This window comes from Hibiscus syriacus, unplaced genomic scaffold (assembly GCF_006381635.1).
Source record: "Hibiscus syriacus cultivar Baekdansim isolate YM2019G1 unplaced genomic scaffold, ASM638163v2 tig00110299_pilon, whole genome shotgun sequence".
NCBI lineage: Eukaryota > Viridiplantae > Streptophyta > Magnoliopsida > Malvales > Malvaceae > Hibiscus > Hibiscus syriacus.
Genome location: NW_024062668.1, coordinates 1,904,974 through 1,923,829, shown reverse-complemented (window position 1 = coordinate 1,923,829; position 18,856 = coordinate 1,904,974). Strand labels below are relative to the sequence as shown.

Below are 18,856 nucleotides of genomic sequence, written 5' to 3'. Positions count from 1 at the left end.
ATTGGAAAGACAATTATCAATTATGGCTTCTTGCAGAGTCAAGCTGATCACACAGTATTTTATAAACATTCAAAAGATGGTAAAGTTACAATTTTGATTGTTTATGGTGATGATATTATTCTCACTGGTGATGATGAAACAAAATTAGTTATTCTAAAGAAAAGACTAGACAAAGAGTTCCAAATTAAGGACCTGGGAGCTCTTAAGTATTTCCTTAGGATGAAATTTGCAAGATCTAAGGAAAGCATATGTCAATCAGAGAAAATATGTTCTTCATCTCCTTGGAGAAACATGTCTACTTGGTTATAAGATGGTTGAAACTCTGATTGAGCCAAACTTGAAGATACAAGCTGCTAAGGTTGAAAAAGTAAAAGACAGGGAACAATATCAGAGACTTGTAGGGAAGTTGATTTACTTGTCTCATACATGGCATGATATTGCTTTTGCAGTTAGCATGGTAAGTCAATTCATGCACTCACCAGGGACGGAGCATTTTGAGGTCATCTATAGGATCTTAAGATATTTGAAAGGAACTCCAGGAAGAGGCTTACTGTTCAAGAAACATGGACATCTTCAAATTGAAGTCTACACAGACGCAGATTGGGCAGGAAGTGTTACAGACAGAAGATCAACGTCTGGACATTGTTCCTTTGTTGGAGGAAACATAGTTACATGGCGGTTGGAGGAAACCTAGTTACATGGCGGATTAAAAAACAAAACGTGGTAGCTAGAAGTAGTACTGAAGCAAAATTCAGAGCCATTGCCCATGGAATCTGCGAGGTGATGTGGATAAAAAAGATTCTTGAAGAATTGAAGTTTTCTTACTCGACTCCAATGAAGGTCTATTATGAAAATAAAGCTGCTATTGCTATCGCTTATAATCTAGTTCTTCATGATCGTACGAAACATATAGAAGTGGATAAACATTTCATCAAGGAGAAAGTCAATGCGGGAATAATATGCATGACATATCTTCCAACTGATGAACAATTAGTTGATGTACTAACGAAGGGACTACACAAGAAGCAATTTGGTAAGCTGACTAACAAGCTGGCTATGGAAGATATCTTTAAACGAGCTTGAGGGGGAGTGTTGGAAATTTGGTCATTAAAAGCCTTGATTTAGTCATAATCCATGAGATATTCTAGGATCTGTTTTCTATGTAAATATAGAAAGTAAAAGTTGTAAATCAAGACAAAGTAGGAAAATAGAAGCTGCCAAATATTGGCTCTAATTAGTTTCCTTTTTTGTTGTAATTTCCCTCTGTATAAAAGGAAGCCTTGTACTTATTCAAGAAATAAAACACATTATTTCTTCATTTTTTCTAAGTAACCCATTGCTTGAGGGAATCCCATAGTAAAAGACCAAGACCATCACTTGCATAAGGGTAGTCTTTGATTGTTAGAGCATTTGGATCCTCAACCGCAATTCTCCTGAAAAATATGAAACAAAACGTAATCAATAAACAAAAATTCATAATCAATAATAAAAAAAGAATGAGATGATGAAGAAATTTCACATGCTAATCAAATCAGTAGGCAATGGTTACTGATTGAATTGCCAATGTTGGTTGTAAAAGACGGAGCTGACTTCTAAATAATACTTGCCAAGGGTCATCATTTTCTCAATCGGTCCATCAACCGAGACTAATGATTCTCAGGCCAATGCATTGATCTCCATCATGTACCGGAGATGAGGATGCAGTAGTCGATAAATCGGATGCATCACATTGAGTTGTCGATTGGTTGCAATGACATAAGGTTCACCACAAGAGCGAGTTCTCAACCTGAAAAACACAGTTTCAGGTTTCCTTTGTTGTCCAAATCAATCAAGAAATTGAATCAATGGAACTATGTAAATACCAATGACTAACAAGCTGGTGGTAGATTGAATCATGATCAAGAACTTGAGTTTTGGCAAGTTTCCAAAACCAATCTCTGGTGGAATGCAAACAAGACGTGTATACTTCCTTCTATTTTGGTTTCCCGTCCATCGATGGTCGATTTATCTCGATGGCTATCGGCTTCAAAGTCTCGTAAAGGTTCAAGAAAATCATGGTTCGTGATCCGTAAAGTGCTAGGCCTTTAAGCTCTCTAACTTTCTCAACATAGGGTAGGAATAAGTCTGTCACAGTAGGGGAAAAAGTGAGACGAGGAAACAAGAAAGAATTGGGAATTGAAGAGCGAGGGTTAGGGTTTGAAAGGAATGAATTGGGAAATTTGCAAGTCACGTGAATTGCAGGTGAGTATTAACTTACCCGGCTGAGTTAGAGTAGCCTAAATCTGGAAGCCCAATACCTGCAGAAGAGAAGAAAAGATAGAGTTAGTTAGTAAATGACAACCACCTTTCATCCTTAGATACTCAGTACAATTTGTAACTAAATAATACCTGGATGCTGAGGCAATTTCCTCATGACTAGAATGAATGAACTTCTCATTTTCTCTATTCATTTCTTCTTTTCTTTCTCTCAACTAATTATCTCTTCTCTTGAATTGTAACAATTGGTATCCAGAGCCTCCATTCCTGGCAAGTTTTTGAGTGGGTATGCCAAAGAAGAATTTGATTATGGCTAATACTGACCTCTCGGCGCTAAAACAAATTGAAGATCTAACTACATTGGTGAAACAAGCCCAAGAATAAACTAATCCCCCTAAATGGTAAAAAAATCAAGAAAACCATATTACCTAATTGGAATCCAGGATAACCAACAACCAAAGTTATGTAGAGGAGCTTTTGAAGATCCTGACGGGAAAAAATAGTGATCAGGATATCTCTGCTAGTGAATAGGTAAAAACTCCTAATACTTCTAAAAACCAAGGAAATAAACCTGTATGGTCACTGTGATTAATGATAAGTCGCGATTTACTTATAAACCTGATGAACCTGGGATTTTGAAGCCTAAACATGCTGATTTTTCAACTCCTAAGAATAGTTTTAAGTCTGATAATCAAATGGGTGAAAACAGTGAATCTAGACCCATTATGTTTGGTTATGAAGTTGATAAATGAGGCCCAAGGGGTTCCTTTAATACTTCAGGGTCGATGTGGCATCGACCTAAGATTGAACTATCGTTCTTCAAAGGGTCAATCCTAGGGGGTGGCTCCAAAAATGTATTAAATATTTTTCCCTCTGTAGTGTTCCTATAGATCAGAGTGTAGAAGTAGCCACTATGTATATAACGGGTAAGGAAGAGATTTGGTTCGATGGCTATATCATGCAGTAACACCATGTGACGTGGCATGAGTTTGAAGCATATCTTTGTCACAGATTCAGTGACCGGTCCTTTTCTGATATAGTGGAAGAATTTACAAAGCCGATTCAGAAAGGTTCTGTTGAGGATTATCAAGAAATATTTGAAGAGCTACAACCTCACATGCTATTACAAAATCCTACCTTAAGTGAGGATTTCTTTGTATCACTTTTTATCAGTGGGCTTAGAGAAGACATTAAACACAAGGATAAGGCTCTAGATCCTAAAACTCTTTCTGAAGCATGCAAGCAAACTAAGGTTTATAAATTATATGTTGAGTTTGAGAACAGAAGAATGCGAACATCTTGTAAAAACCCACCTACCCAAACCCAATCACTGTTTCTAAGCCAAATTCACTACCATTGCCTCCCAAGACAACATTCCTACCACCACCAAAACAAAACCTCGCTGACTACAAAAGGCAAAATAATCTATGTTTTAAGTGTGGTGAGAAAATTGCTTCAGGTCATCAGTGTAAACCGAGACACCTGAACATGATTACTGAAGAAGATACCACTACTCCCTTAGAGGTTTTTCGTAGTGATTCAGACCAACGTATACTGCAAGAAGAAGAGAACCTAGAGATTTCTATGAATGCTATTACTGGCTACATTGGCCATAATACATTGAGAATCTAAGGAACTATTTAGGGTAAACCATTGAATATTTTGATTGATAGTGGCAGTACCCACAGTTTTTTAACCCCACAATGGGCTGATGTTGGACACTACTGTAGCTAATGGACAACAGCTTTTTAGTTCAGCTAGATGCAACAAGGTTGAATGGAAAATACAAGGTCACTCTTTTATACATGATTTCAGATTACTTAAACTAGGTGGAAGTGACATGGTCATAAGGGTTGACTGGATGAAGTTATTTAGTCCAACACTAATGGATTTCAACAATATGACATTAAGCTTTGACCACCAAGGAGAGTAAATTGTTATTCAGGGTCAACAACCATCTACAACACTATAATAGATTTCAGAGGCTACATTACTAAAAATTATAACATGGGATTCATATATTATGGGCCACATTGTTCTGCTAAGTATGATAGGGAATCCACAACCTAATCCTACTTAAATCTAACCCCTATTAGAGAAGTACAGTGTAAGTTTTGCTGAACATGAAGGTCTACCACCAGAAAGAAGTCATGACCATGTCATTCCACTCAAACCTGATTCTACACCTGTTAATTTAAGACCCTATAGGTTTGCTCACAATCAAAAGGCTGAGGTAGAAAAACATATTTCTAGCATGCTCTCTTCCTTTGTTATATAACCTAGCATGAGCCCTTTTACCCCTCCATGTCTCCTTATTAAAAAGAAAGATGACACTTGGAGATTTTGTGTAGACTACATGAAGTTAAACAATATGACAGTAAATGATAAATTTCCTATTCCTATGGTAAAGGATTTACTAGATGAATTAAATAGGGCAATTTATTTTTCTAAAATTGATATGAGATTAGGATACTGACAAATTAGAATCAGATCAGAGGACATTTACAAGACAACCTTTAGGACATATCAAGGCCATTATGAATTCAATGTATTCCTTTTGGCCTTACAAATGCTCCTACTACATTTCAGGCTCTTATGAATGAATTATTTAGTTATTTACTTAGAAAGTTTGAATTGGTGTTCTCTGATGATATTTTGGTGTACAACAGCAGTATGAAGGACCACATTAATCATTTGCAGAATGTTTTAGAAGTTTTACAAGTAAACTAATTATTTACAAAATTATCCAAATGTTTTTTTGGAAAACTTAGGTGGAGTACTTACGCCACATCATTTTAGCTGCAAGGGTGGCTACTGACCCTAGCAAAGTGGAAGCAATGCAGACTTGGCCTATGCTTAAAACCCTTATGTCTCTACACGAGTTTCTGGGTTTAACAGGGTACTACCGAAGATTTATTAGAAACTATGGAGTTATTAGCAGACCTTTGACACAACTACTAAAGAATGGCTATTTTAAATGGAGTTCTAAAGCTTTTACTGCCTTTGAAGACCTTAAAAAAGTTATGTTCTGCTCCTGTCTTAGCATTACCAGATTTTCCTAAGAGTTTCTGTTTAGAAACGGATGCTAGTTCTGGGGGAATAGGCGTTGTACTCTTACAAGATGGTCGACCTATTGCCTATTAGTAAGGCTCTCAGCCCTCGACACTCTACCCTTTCCATATATGAACGTGAATACCTTGCTATACTATTAGCAGTTTCCAAGTGGAGACATTATCTGGAAAGCAAACCTTTTGTTATTAAGAATGGCCATGAACCCTTGAAGTATCTTTTAGAGAAAAAGTTGACTACCACTATTTAGAAAAAATAGTTGACCAAACTGCTGGGACTGGACTATACTATTCAGTACAAAAAGGAAAATCTAATGTGGTTATAGATCCTTTATCTAGGCAGTGGGAAGATCAAGCTCAATGCTTTGCTATGGGAGTGACATTATTAATACCTAGCTGAGTTCAGGAGGTAGAATACAGATACAAGGAGGATAAACTAGCTAAAGAATGGATTCCAATCCTATCTGTCAGTCCTACCGCTGACATTAGATGGAAATATTCAAAGGATATCCTCAGATACAATGGAAGGGTGTATATTGGGACTGATGGAAGTCTTAGACTACAGATTCTTCAAACCTTGCATGATTCTCCACATGGAGGTCATTCAGGAGAACAAACTACATATCACATGATAAAATCTAATTTTTATTGGCCTAGACTTAAGGCTATAGTGGCTACTTATGTGAAGTGTTGTGCAGTTTGTCAGCAAACTAAGGTGGAACATATAGCAAAGCCTGTCTTACTACAGCCCCTGCCTATTCCTAACCAAGCCTGGGAAATCATTACAATGGATTTTATAGAGGGTCTACCTACATCCCTAAAGAAAATTTGCATCCTAGTAGTAGTGGACAAATTCACCAAATACAATTATTTCTCGGCATTGTCTCAACCTTATTCTGCAGCTGAGGTAGCTAAATTATATCTAGACAATGTCTATAAACTACATGGTCAGCCCAAAATGGCCATTTCAGACAGGGATAAGATTTACTAGTGTCTTTTAGAGGGAACTGATGAAATAACTAGGTATTAGAACCCTGTTTAGTACTGCTTACCATACAAAATAGATTGTCAAACAGAGAGGGTCAATCAATGTTTGGAGCAGTATCTCCGACGACTCTGTTTTTTGCAACCTAAACAATGGGCTAAATGGTTACCCCATGTCAAGTGGTGGTAAAACACCACCTACCACACCGCCCTACGACGTACTCTTTTCTAAGCCCTATATGGCTACAAACCCCCAATTATAGTATGTCATACAAACTCTCAAGTACAAATTGTGAATGAAATGATGAACAACAGAGAGGAAATTCGACAACTAGTTAAACATCAGTTGGAATTGGCTAGCAATATAATGAAGCAACATGCAGACAAGAAAATATCAGAGAGAGTATTTGAAATTAGGGACGAGGTTTACCTCAATTTACAACCTTACATACAAACTTCACTCGCCTTGCGAAAAAATCTGAAGTTGGCATCCAAGTATTATGGCCCATAAAAGATTGTCAAAAAAAAGGAGAAGTTGCATATCGTTTGGACTTACCAGAGACATCACGACTGCACCCCATATTCCATGTTAGCCTACTGAAGAAACGCATTGGGGAATCATCGACCTCTACAACCGATCTTCCTGCAGTAGATGAAGATGGTCAGTTAAAAATCCAACCCTTGAAGATAATGGGCAGGCGTATTGTTAATCGTAACAACAAACCGGTAACTCAGCTTTTAGTTCAATGGGAGAACTTGGAAGATTTTTCGGTTCTCAATGGCCAATTTCCAGCATTCGATCCTTGGGGATAAGGATCGTCTCAAGGGGCGGGTATTGTCACAGTAGGAGACGAAGGAAGACGAGGAAACGAGAAAGAATTGGGAATTGAAGAGCGAATGTTAGGGATTGAAGGGAATGAATTGGGAAATTTACAAGTCACGTGAATTGCAAGTGAATATTAACTTACTCGGCTGAGTTGGAGAAGCCCAAATCCAGAAGCCCAGTACCTGCAAAAGAGAAGAAAAGATAGAGTTAGTTAGTAAAGGACAACCACCTGGCATCCTTAGATTCTCAGTACAATTTGTAACTAAATAATACCTGGATGCTGAGGCAATTTCCTCATGACTAGAATGAATGAACTTCTCAGTTTCTCTATTCCTTCATTCTTTTCTTTCTCTAGATTAATCCTCTCTTCTCTTGAGTTGTAACAAAGTCATGGTAATTAAGGATGAATAAACTCTTTTTATATATCGCCTGCATAAATGGACATTAAAGAAAAATTACAATGTTATATCCACAAATACAATAAACGCAATGCATCTAAAAACATGTAATTCAAATTACGTTATGGACCGTCATGACTTCATTGATTTCTTGTTGAATAATGTCGGTGGTGATTGCGGATTCTGCAGGAATGTAGATCTCAGGGTCGAGCCTGCTCTTCAATGGTCATTCCTATAACCAACAACGACGAGTTAAACAAAAAAACTCCAAACTATACACAGAAAAGAATCATAACAAGTACAATCTGTGCCCCCTTACTACCGTCACAAGTTTTATACTAAGAGGGTCAAGTCCAACAAGAGTTTGCCTAGAAAATTCCTCATCCCTCAACCAAAAGAATTTGTCTACTGCAAAGGCCAAACCACACAATAAAATGAGTGTTTCATATAAAATAATGATCATGACGTTATGTTGCGATAGAAGTTGCTGTCCAGTGTTTCAGGCGTCTCGAAGCGCAAAATACTGTGAGCTTTGTTGGAGACGTTCTTGATAAGCCTAGGGATGACTGATTCCAAAGCTCTTTCTTATCAAGGGCTGGCAAGTTAAGCCCTTGAGTGTAAAGCTCGTCAATGGCGTTGAAGGTTGGAAATCCGAGATCAGGGTCGAGGATCGTAGCTTTGAGCCACGGTATTATTGTCGTCAACATCGAGTGCATGAAATTTGTGGAGAAAGTCAGCTGCTTCACCTCCGAGAATGCTTCGTCCCTCGACACATAGAAACCGGCTTCCCATTTCTCGTAACTCGGATCTGCATTAAAACCATTTTATGAATCCTTATAGTTCAGGTTATGTTTTTAATACAGACTTGTTAAAGTTGTGTTGTTGGTTATCTTACCTGTACGGCAACGAGGACGTCAGTTCGACAACGGCGAGGATATGGGAAGTCTTTGCCGCCAAGAACCGATTCGTTTCTTGTTTGGATCGGTGTCAATGTCGTCGTAATCATAAATCCTTTAGAAGGATTTACGATCTCCTTGCCCTCTCCTTGTAAATTCAAGAGCTCATGTTCTCTAAGTTTCCTCAATCCACTTGGTGTCTCGGATGGCAAATACGACTGCTCCAATAGAGAGTTTTCAAGCTTTTAAAAACAATGTCAATGGTGATATATATATATATATATATGAACTAAGAAAAAAGAGTAAAAATCTTGACCTTGTTGGTGAAGAATACTCTGTTTCGAGGATTATCAAACTTGGAATGAACCCAAGATTTACAGCTGACGCTAACAGCTCCATTTGGCACACCATCAAACACCATGTCCTCGATAAACATTTCATTATGATGCTCGTTTTCACAACAACAGCACCGATCTCACCGAAATCTGCAGGGATTTCAAACTCGGCTTCATACTTAACATTGCTCCCATCCTTGCTTACACGATGTGCATACCCTTTAATTCTATTCTTCTCTAATCCAGTCTCTGCAAAGTCTCATAAGCAACTTGAGAAGGAAAAGATTTCATCATCCCAAAAAACACAAACAAAAAAAGGGTTGTCTTGGTTTACTTACTAGGATCAAGGTGGGCACTAACAATCTCCAACAGCAGTGTTTTGCCCAGCAAATCTTGGATTTCATCGAGGCCTTGTTGAATGCCTTTGTTTTTGATAAAAACTAGTGACGGTTTGCTTTGCAATGACAGTAGCCTTGACAGAAACATGTTTCTCAGTAGTGTTGGTTAGAGCTGCTTTAACAGGAGTGGGGTGGGACCCAAGTTTAACATTTTTACGTGTTTGATCCATCTTTGAGTTATGGAGTGGGAGAAAAGCTGGGTAGAGAAATCATGGAAGAACTGGTTTGGGAAAGGAAGTAAGCTTCTGATTGAATGAGAACCATGAATCTGTTGTGGCTTCAACATTGTTTAGTTGATGTTGTGGTTTACTACTTTTTCGAAGATATATTTCGCTGCTTGAAGCTCTGCTACTCCCATATAAAGGGAAGGGTGGACTTTGAAATCGATTGATTTACCTATTTTTTGTGGATGTTCGAATCTAAGACCTCTAAAAATAATAATTATTCTTTTAACTATTGAGGTAATTTGATTTGTATTATTGTAGATCAAACTTAACTAAGATTTAAAATAACAAATTTTATTGTTGAAAATATAGTATGATACAGAAAATAAATGTTTATAAAATATTTTTATAATTAACCTCCCATCCCTTATTGCCACTCCAATAATGTTTATAAATCATCCTACATTCATGTGCAAAAAATAAAACCCATGTAATTAATAACTCCACTTTTTTATATAAAAATATCTTTTATCCACATTAGTGTAACAAAATCTAATCATTAGTGTTTCAGAATGCTACGATAAAAGTTAACATCTTCAGCATACTTTGCAATCATATTTTAACAAAGATATTAAACAACACCAGAAAACTGGCAACTTAAACTAGATAAATTAACATAGCTCGAATTTGGAACAAAGAAGAAGAAAAAATCATCTTTCCTTATAGCCATGAATGCTGCACCATCTAGGATGATAATAAACATCATAGTCTTGTAAATAGAATATCTTACATTGACCGATATCAATCGGGGAATAGTTAGTTAGCACGAATGGGACGATTTTGGGTCCAACAGAAGTAGATCCTTAACCTAGAAAAAATGAAAATGGGCTCCAGTGGCAAAATGGAGAAACAAAAGTTTATGTGAATGGCTTAGCATTTGCTTACCATGTCAATAAATGCAAATGCCTATCATCTTCTTCATCTTAAGGGCATTTTCTTTGGATGTATGAAGCTCCATCTTCTTCATACCTGTCAGACGCATGCATTTCAAATTAAGTAATTTACTATAACCTACTATATGGTTACTGCTACTGATGTTCTGTTTATAACATCGAGATCGCAATATGGAAAGGGAAACATGATGCTTACTCAGACTTGGAGAACCACATTTGCTGGAATGAACCAAGAGATGCCAATATACTACCTCCTATACAAACACTGTTTCATACATATAGGCAGAACATTTAATGCAAGTAAAACAAAAAATCTTACAAGAACTTTACACAATCTTATGATAAAAAATGGCAAACTAGAAAAGGTAATAAGTTCTTTTGGTCTTGTTATGAATGGATTGACTTTGGTAATCTTAATCAATAGAAGGTAAATCATTATGGAATTTAATCATTCATCTTATAGGTTCATGAATTCTATATTTTCCCTTTGAGGTTTCCATGCTACTTTCCTTAATCTATAAGCTTAAGTAATTATGTGTACTACAGCATATGCGACAATCATTAGTTAACAACATATTTACCTGGCATGCGCAAAAGAATTTAAGTAATGTTTGCGAACTTGGATTTCAAAAGATAGTGTAAATAGAGTGATAAAATGCTAAAAAAATGCAGCATTCATCATTAATTCTCAAATCCACGGACTTGTTCGATGCCTATATCACTGATATGAATTTGGATTTGATAAATCCATGTTTTTATACTATTCAACTATATATTATATTGAATCTTAACTATCACTAATGTATACATTTCATTCTTTATAATTTAAATAGCAGATGACATACAAATCCAAATTCTGAAATCCAAGTCCGGAAGCATTAGAGAATTCGAGAGAAGTGGGTTCACACAAATGAAAGCATAAATATAGAAACAAAGAATATTGACGATGGCTCAAAAAAGAGAGCATTTCTCAGGACCAGAAAAGAATAGAAATTGCCAAGCAAAAAAGAATAAGACGTTGAACCAAAAAAATGAAATCAAACCACAACGAACCTGAATCTTCTTTCTGTTGCATTTCCACTTGCCGATACTTTAACTCTAGCAGCTTGAGGAGATTCCTTCATATTATCAGACAATGGTAGAGTTATTTTGCTAAGAAAATTTTCTACCAACATGCAGAACTATGACGGAAGAAACTATGGTGATAAGAAATCATTTTTCAAGGATTATGTCAGACCATCAACAACTACTATTACAGAAAAAAATATAAATTTAACAACATGAAATCAAGCTATAGGATCAAAAGGAGACAAAAAAAACTTGTGCAGGAATGGAAAACAAACAAGAATACCTCCAGCAAGTCTTTCCCAAGTCGTTCTTTCAACTGTTGCATAGATGCTGTGCCACCAGCAAGCTGCAATATGAATGAATAGCAGAAGTGATAATATCAGTCATGCACAAATATCCACGCCTTAAAAGATTATACATGTTTATCAATTGAATTATTAATGCACATTTTATCCAGTCAAATAAGCTACTTGTTCTGGAAATGATATTTGAAAAAAAAAATTCAAGATGAAAAAATTATCAGGACACTTAAGGACAGGTTTGCTTGGGTGTGGCTGACTTACCAATATACTGCCAAACAATTCTTTCCTGTTGTCAACGTCACATCTATTGATGCTTTCTATGACCTGCAAAAATAGGGGGGGTGGGGAAAGCTTAATTAAGTAATCCTTGTAAAATATAAGAGGTTGATTTAAAGGAAAAAAGCATGAAATAAACTAGCATGCCACTTGTGGCAAGCCACGAGAAGATGAAATCTCAGAAAAATTGTCCACTCCAGGAATTGTCTAGTAAAAGAAAGAAAACCAGAAATAATATGAACATAAAAATTTTAAGGCCATGTACATTAGACAAATCCAAAATAAGCTGAAGAACAAGTTTAAGACCATGTATATTTAGGGGGAACGTGTGGTGGTATTAACTTGGGTACAGTGAACTCTAATGAAAAAGGTAATTCAATTATATTTAAGGAATCTGAAAATGTGCGTGTAGGGGGAGTTTCCGAAGATGTGTCGCTCTTGCAAGATCAGTCCATTAGGAAAAAAAAGAAGATGAAGAAATTCGGCTCTCTTTTGGATATTCAGGACAAAGTACTCTCGAAAGCTGAGAGGAGAAGAAGAGATCCAAGTTGAAGAAGTCTGTTCTAGTATCCTCTGAATTATCAGGTAGATCTCTTTCAGATTCGGATTTAAAGAATAGGTGGGCTGCTGCCTATGTTGAAGCGGAGGAGACTCTGTCAGTAGTGAAGATGCTTGGTTTTACGTTTGCTGGTCCAGAAAGGAAGGTTCTTGAGGAGTTAGTGTCGTTAGAATTGTGTTGAGGGTAGTGAGGGAGTTGTAGGGCAGGCGTAAGGTTTTTTGCATTTGAAATTTGAGGTCCCTGTCGTGGTTTTTTGGAGGTCCTGGAGTAGGTTATTTAAAGGGTTTTTTGTGAATCTGTTTCGCCTTGTAGTGGGGGTTTAGGATTCGGGAGAATTTAAGTTTTCTAAAGCGTGTAAGTCGTCTACAGTGATTTTTTAGTTGGTGCTGGTGTGAGATTAAGATTCTAGATTGGCTGCTTTTGTTGGGAACGTAGTTGGGAGTTTTCTTGGTATGTCCATGAGTTCGTTTTCTTGGCTTCTGAGGCGTTTATGGTGGGTTCTCTTTTTCTAAGGTTAGAGTGCCGTTATCAAGGATTTCTGTTCATGAGGAAGGTTGAGTGAGGATGTCCTAGATTTGTTGATACTAGTGGTTTTTTAGGATTGAAAGATGGTATTATGGTATGGTGGGAGTATTTTAGGTTTGTAGGTGATTCTGTGGAGGCAAAAGTTTGATCAAATTGAATTGACTAAGGGGGTCTTGGAATATACTTTTCTATCAGAGAAGTGTTTTTTGGTCTTTGCTAAGTTAAGAACGAATTAGGGCCGGTTCATGATATCGTTGAGTTATTGTTCTGCATTTCTTATATGGTGGTTATATAGGCTTTTCCTTGAGCTTTTTCAGTGCAATATCAGCTGATGGGTGTGCTGTTCTGAGATTTTTTCTTGCGTAGGAGGATGCCTTATATTAAGTTTTGGTCCTATCTGTGGAGGCATGATGGTGGAATGGTCGACTGGTTGGTGATTGTTGGTTTGTTGAGAACGTACTCTCTTCAAGGTTGGGGGCTTTTAATTGAGCTTAGTGCTGGTTGCATCTTGTATTTAGTACGGTAGCAGTTTCTTTATCGAGATTTTTCTATGGTTGTTCGCTCTGGAGCTTTTGGAAACGCCTTTGCTGTCTCTGTTCGCTTTTGCTGTCTCTGCATGTGTTGATGCTTGTCGAGGAAGCTTTTTCGGTTGAAATTGTTATGCTGTTTTTTTAGATGGTTGCAGTTTTTGATTATTTTGGTCGGTAGTGCTTTTTGCTCTTGAGTTGCCTTTTATTAGGTGATGGTGATCTTTGTTTGCCTGGCTTTCGTTTTTGGTCTGTTTTGTTCTCTTATGTAGTACTATTTTCCTCCAATTAGAGTAGGGAGGTTTTTAACGAGGCTCATAAGTTGAACTCCGACTCTTGATTTTAATAAATCTTCATTCTTATATAAAAAAAAAGGCCATGTATATTTTATCAGTGTCATTAAAAAATGCAGAATGCATATCTCTTCAGGACAAAATGTTGCATACTGAAGAATGTTCAAAAGATCATCTATTGACAAGAAACATGCTGATGAAGCATGTTGGAAAGAAGTGCTTATGGAATAAGGTCCTTAAGATTTTGTTTTTGTTAATTTACTACGTTTTATGAGTTTATTTTGTAAGAATCTAGATACAAGCTTTCTTGTTTTTTATGCTCGCTATTTGCATTTTTAGTGCTACAATTGTTTTCTAAGCATTAGAGCATTAGAGTCGCACTGATGTTTGACATCTCAATAAGGATTTGAGGTTCAATTTCTGGTATCATTAAATCATAAAGATTTTGGTTGAATTCTGATTTCTCTAACCTAGGATCATTTTGCTGTTCTCTCCTGATTATTCTATTTCTTTCCGAATCCCTCTATTCCCCAAATTTCTTCCATCTCTTGTTTTTCTCTAATCACGTTTCACACTGGATAATGCCCCCCAACAGAACTTGGATACAAATAAATTTCAAGGAAAAAGAGACTGCAGGTGCACAAAAAACATTGAAAAAATGAAATCAAGATCCCCAAAGTTTGAAGAACTCCTACCTGAGCCAAAGATGGGTTAAACAGAATATCAGGGATCTTGAGTCTATCACCACCAAATTCAGTTGTCCTGAATTAACATAAAAGAAAATGCAAGATCAATTAATATTAGTAGCAACAGAAATTGAGATCCAAGGAACAAAAGCAACCAAATTATGATAACAAATCGGTGCTAATAAACTAGTAAGGAACTCACTGGCCATCAGGAAGCTCATATGGGGTCATTGGGATATTTGAATATGAACTTTCTGCAAGTGAAGCAAATCATAAAGCTGTAAAATCAAATTAACATCAACTTCACAGGAAAGAAATTTTTTAAAAAGCATAATATCATAGGAAGCATTCCAGCTATAGCGGAAAAGGATCTTTGATATATTATTGAAGGCAGCTTCTATGATTAAAAACATACATAACATACAAACATAAAATAGGAATAAAAGCATGAAGTGGCATGACTTCTAAAGAAAAGAAGATGGCGAACAAATACAAACCATCATATGGAGTATCTGGAGCTCGACAGACACATTCCTTGATATCGCCTGCAATCACTCTCTGTTGTAAGAAGATACAAAGGTATTACAGGAACGAAAATGTCAGTTTGGAAAGGGATAACAATGATTAAAAACAAACCTGGGAATAAAGCTTGTAGGATTCTGTTGTGTGTGGCAAATCAACATCTACAGTCTGAAATTCCCAAAACAAAAGTAAAGGGAATTTTCAGAAAGCAATGTAGGTTATTTACTAGAAACTAATAGGAACAAGAAAAAGTGAAACAGCAGCAGGAGTAAATTTCCATTAGAGTACATTGCAGTTCGTTTGCTTCCTCTTTTATTAAGATTTAATTTATACTATATGGCATATATTTAAATAAGGGATTCCGCCTCACCCCATACCATAAGAAAAGATAGGAAAGGGAATTTTAATCAATGTTCAAATTTTTAACTATTCCTCGGTGACTGTTAATATTCAAATTGCCCTAACATCATTTTATTTTTCTTATTTTTCAGTTCTCTGGTTTGCATATGTCAACATCGCACAGAAAGCAGGGAGTGATGCAATCTACCCCTTGCCACATTTGAGCAGTATCAAGGATTTCAAAATGAGTCTCAAAACTGATCATGAACCTTAAATGGGTTTTGTGCAACAGTGTTATCAAAGAAAAAGGATGAACAGGTTTTTGTCTAATTTCATTAGGGTTGCCAGTGACTGTTGCCAAAGAAGTTGAACTTGAGATGACATGTGTGTATGAAATTCAAAAAACAAAAGCAACTAATGGCATAGACCTTAAATGGGTTCCAGTATATTATAAAATACCTGAAACACCCCAGGTTGTATTTCCTTTCTCTTAAAAGAGTACCTTGGTTTTATCTACAGACATAAGGAAAGAGAACAGTATAAATTGAAGCAATGAGGACTGACACGGGAGTTCTCATCAATTACTTAATACCACCATCACTTACCACGATGCCTTTGCTTTCCAAGCTTTTCATCAAGCAATCAGTAAGAAATTCTCCTCCAATAGGAGAAGAAGACACTGCCTGTTTATTGCAATAAAAAAAATGGTAACAAGGGAAAGGTTAAGACAAAAAGACAGATCATTCAGGTAAAGGCAAGTGAGATTTAAAAAAAAAAGTTAAAGCAATCAATCAAAAGGTTAAAGATCTCACAGAAATAGAATTTATCCAACAGGCAAAGTTATCAAAGGGTCAAGGCGCATCGAGGGGTAAAGTGTCCTAGAGCCTTGAGTCGCGAGGCGTATGAAAGCCGCGAGATTCACGAAGGCGAGACACATGATATTCAAAAAATTATAATACATGTATATATTAATGCAATCAAATTCAAATATCATATATACCCAATATTAGGGTTCAATAGAGTTCATTCTCAGATTCAAAATACTAACCTATCGTCATAAAAGCTATCAACAAGCATAATCAAGTACTAAGTTTAACAAAAACATCCAACATGCATAAACAAAACATCAAATAAAGTCATTGATAATAATCATCAAACTCATCCTCATTATCATCGTGAAGTGGTATGTCATCATCTTTCTCCTCATCCGTCTCACAATCTCCAATGTCTTCTTTTTCAGTGTCACCCTCATCTAGCATAACAACTTCATCATCTTCATCTATAAGGAGGGTCTAGCTTTTTCCTTTCCTTTCGAGCTTGAACTAGCAATATTCTTTCTTCTAGTATTATGGTCACGCTCATAAGCTCCGGAAGCTATAGCAACATTCTTCCATGTCAAATCGTCATCATCAAACACATAATCTTCAATTTCTTCTTCATCCTCATCCATTTTACCAAGCAACCATTCGTTACTTTCATCAATGTCATCCAAAGAGATTGGATCAATGACATCACGATGATTATAACGCCGCTTTAACGCTCGATTATATTTCACATAGACTAAATTATAACGCCGCTTTAATGCTCGATTATATTTCACATACTAAAAAATAAATAATTTTATAAAGGAACGATTAAATAAATAAATAAAACAAACTAAAGTCAACATTGATAGACGCGTAGAAAGAATAAAATGTAAAAGAAATGGTAAAAAATTTAGAGGAATATTTGTGTGTTTAAACTTAAATTAATTCAAATTAAAGTTAAAAAATAATTAAGGAATCACCGTTTCTGGGGTCTCTTCTTCGTCTTTTCACTTGGGGTGAAAGTTTTTGAAAATAAAAAGCCTCATAGTCCTCTCCATGTTCAGCTCGCATCGCGATTTTTTTGTACGAGAAACACAACCCAAAAGGAAGATTACACAAAACCACCAAATTCAGATTCCCAAGCTCTCTTCTTCTTCTTCTTTTAGAATTTCCCCCCTTAATTTATATTGAAGAACCTCCTTTTCCCTCGTTCATTTTCTTTGTCATCGGTGTTGTTCGATCTTGACCGTGGGTTCGCGTTGTCTTTGACGATCGCTTGAAGAATTGATAAGAAGCATCGATTGTTCAGTTGTAATTACAAGGTTTTAAGCCCACATCGCGCGTCAATTGCGCCTCGACTGAGCCTCGCGCCTCAGCGCCTAGGCTACGTGTCTCGCTTCAGTGTTGAAAAAGCCTCGTTCAGTGAGCCTCTGCGCTTTTGCGCCTCAGACGCGCTTTTTACAACTATGCCAACAGGAAGTTCATTTTCAGTATAAAAAATTATGATAATTGCACAATTTTGCTTTCCCAGCAAATCATTACTTGGCATAAGAAAATGAAGAGTGAAACAATCAACTAATAAAGCCAAGGTACATATTCGGCCTCAGTTATAAAATTTTTAACAGTAAGAATTTGCAACTTATCATAGCTGCTAACATATTGTCAACTCCAGTCACAAGATCAGAAATTTGACCAGAAAAAGCTCTCTATATACAACTAAATTTTTGTATTCCTTTCCAGAGCAACTCAACATAGAATAATCTTTTGGGGGAAAGCCTACTTGACAGGTAAAGTAGACAGAAAGGGGGAGAGAGGGAGAGGGGGGGGAAATACCTTTTGAAGAACATAACCGCCATGTACTGGGGCAACCATAGTTGATCCTCCACCACTAAAGAAATTAATAGTTATACGTAAAAAATGTAAGTAAAAAAAGCAACGAAAACTTGATTTAACGGATGGATTCCGGCCTTAGGTCTGAACCCAAAAGCCTCTCCAGGCTATATATGTACTGTTCTTTCATCAAAGAAACAACAGAGAGCATTGCTTTTGTCTCTGTTTCCACAATGTATTAGAACCACTCTCTGATTACAGGAAAATTTAAGAATATGAATCATACCAATCAATAACAACAGAGGTAGCACGTCCTGATGCAAATGATGTAAGAACCGACAGTAATATTTGGAAATGAGGAAAATGGTAATGCCGCATTCTTGGTCAAAAACAGAGCAGGAACTTTGTACTTTTCAAACATGAGTTCCGCTGTCCTGTTAGATTTTAACAAAACCAAACAGCAGGCTTTCAGATTGGAGAAAGAAAAAAGGAAAGAAAATTAACTAAGCTCGAGGACTTGGAAATTCTGACTTCTCCCTCTGTAGTTGAGTGTTGGATGAATGTTCAGCAAGTAGCATCGGATGTTCCTTAGGATCAATAAGTAAACAATCCTTGAAAGCATGATCCCAGATGTTATCAACAATGTCCCCATCAACAACAACCCCATTCTTTAGGGTAGACACCACATGAACAATGCAAGCAGCTGTCAACTAATATCCGGGTGATTCGTGATATGTACTGTATATCTACTACATACGTCAGGACTGCAGTTGGCGACATCGAGGCATTCCCGGTGGAAATCGGATTCCACCAGGGGTCGGCTCTTAGCCCTTACATCTTCGCCT

General features: G+C 36.7%; 1 protein-coding gene across 1 annotated transcript; it reads right to left on the bottom strand.

Annotated features, from left to right (window-relative positions):
- Positions 1-10,016: 10,016 nt before the first annotated feature.
- On the bottom strand, positions 10,017-18,389 carry LOC120116609 (actin-related protein 4-like). The gene is made up of 14 exons (XM_039137041.1): positions 18,298-18,389; positions 18,015-18,069; positions 15,981-16,058; positions 15,835-15,888; positions 15,151-15,204; positions 15,012-15,072; positions 14,717-14,768; positions 14,524-14,590; positions 12,072-12,131; positions 11,910-11,972; positions 11,630-11,692; positions 11,332-11,396; positions 10,475-10,543; positions 10,017-10,354 (listed from the first exon to the last, which is right to left on the bottom strand). The coding sequence occupies exons 1-14, from the start codon at positions 18,387-18,389 to the stop codon at positions 10,309-10,311; spliced, it is 879 nt and encodes a 292-aa protein (XP_038992972.1). The 3' UTR covers positions 10,017-10,308.
- Between the last annotated feature and the right edge of the window lie 467 nt (positions 18,390-18,856).

Excerpts from the sequence above, each read along its gene's own strand:
- LOC120116609 (XM_039137041.1), bottom strand. The coding sequence starts at position 18,389 with ATGCGGCATTACCATTTTCCTCATTTCCAAATATTACTGTCGGTTCTT. Across the intron at positions 18,070-18,297 it reads ACCTCTGTTGTTATTGATTG|TGGTGGAGGATCAACTATGG; the intron begins GTATGATTCATA and ends TAATTTCTTTAG. Across the intron at positions 16,059-18,014 it reads GCGGTTATGTTCTTCAAAAG|GCAGTGTCTTCTTCTCCTAT; the intron begins GTATTTCCCCCC and ends TGCAATAAACAG.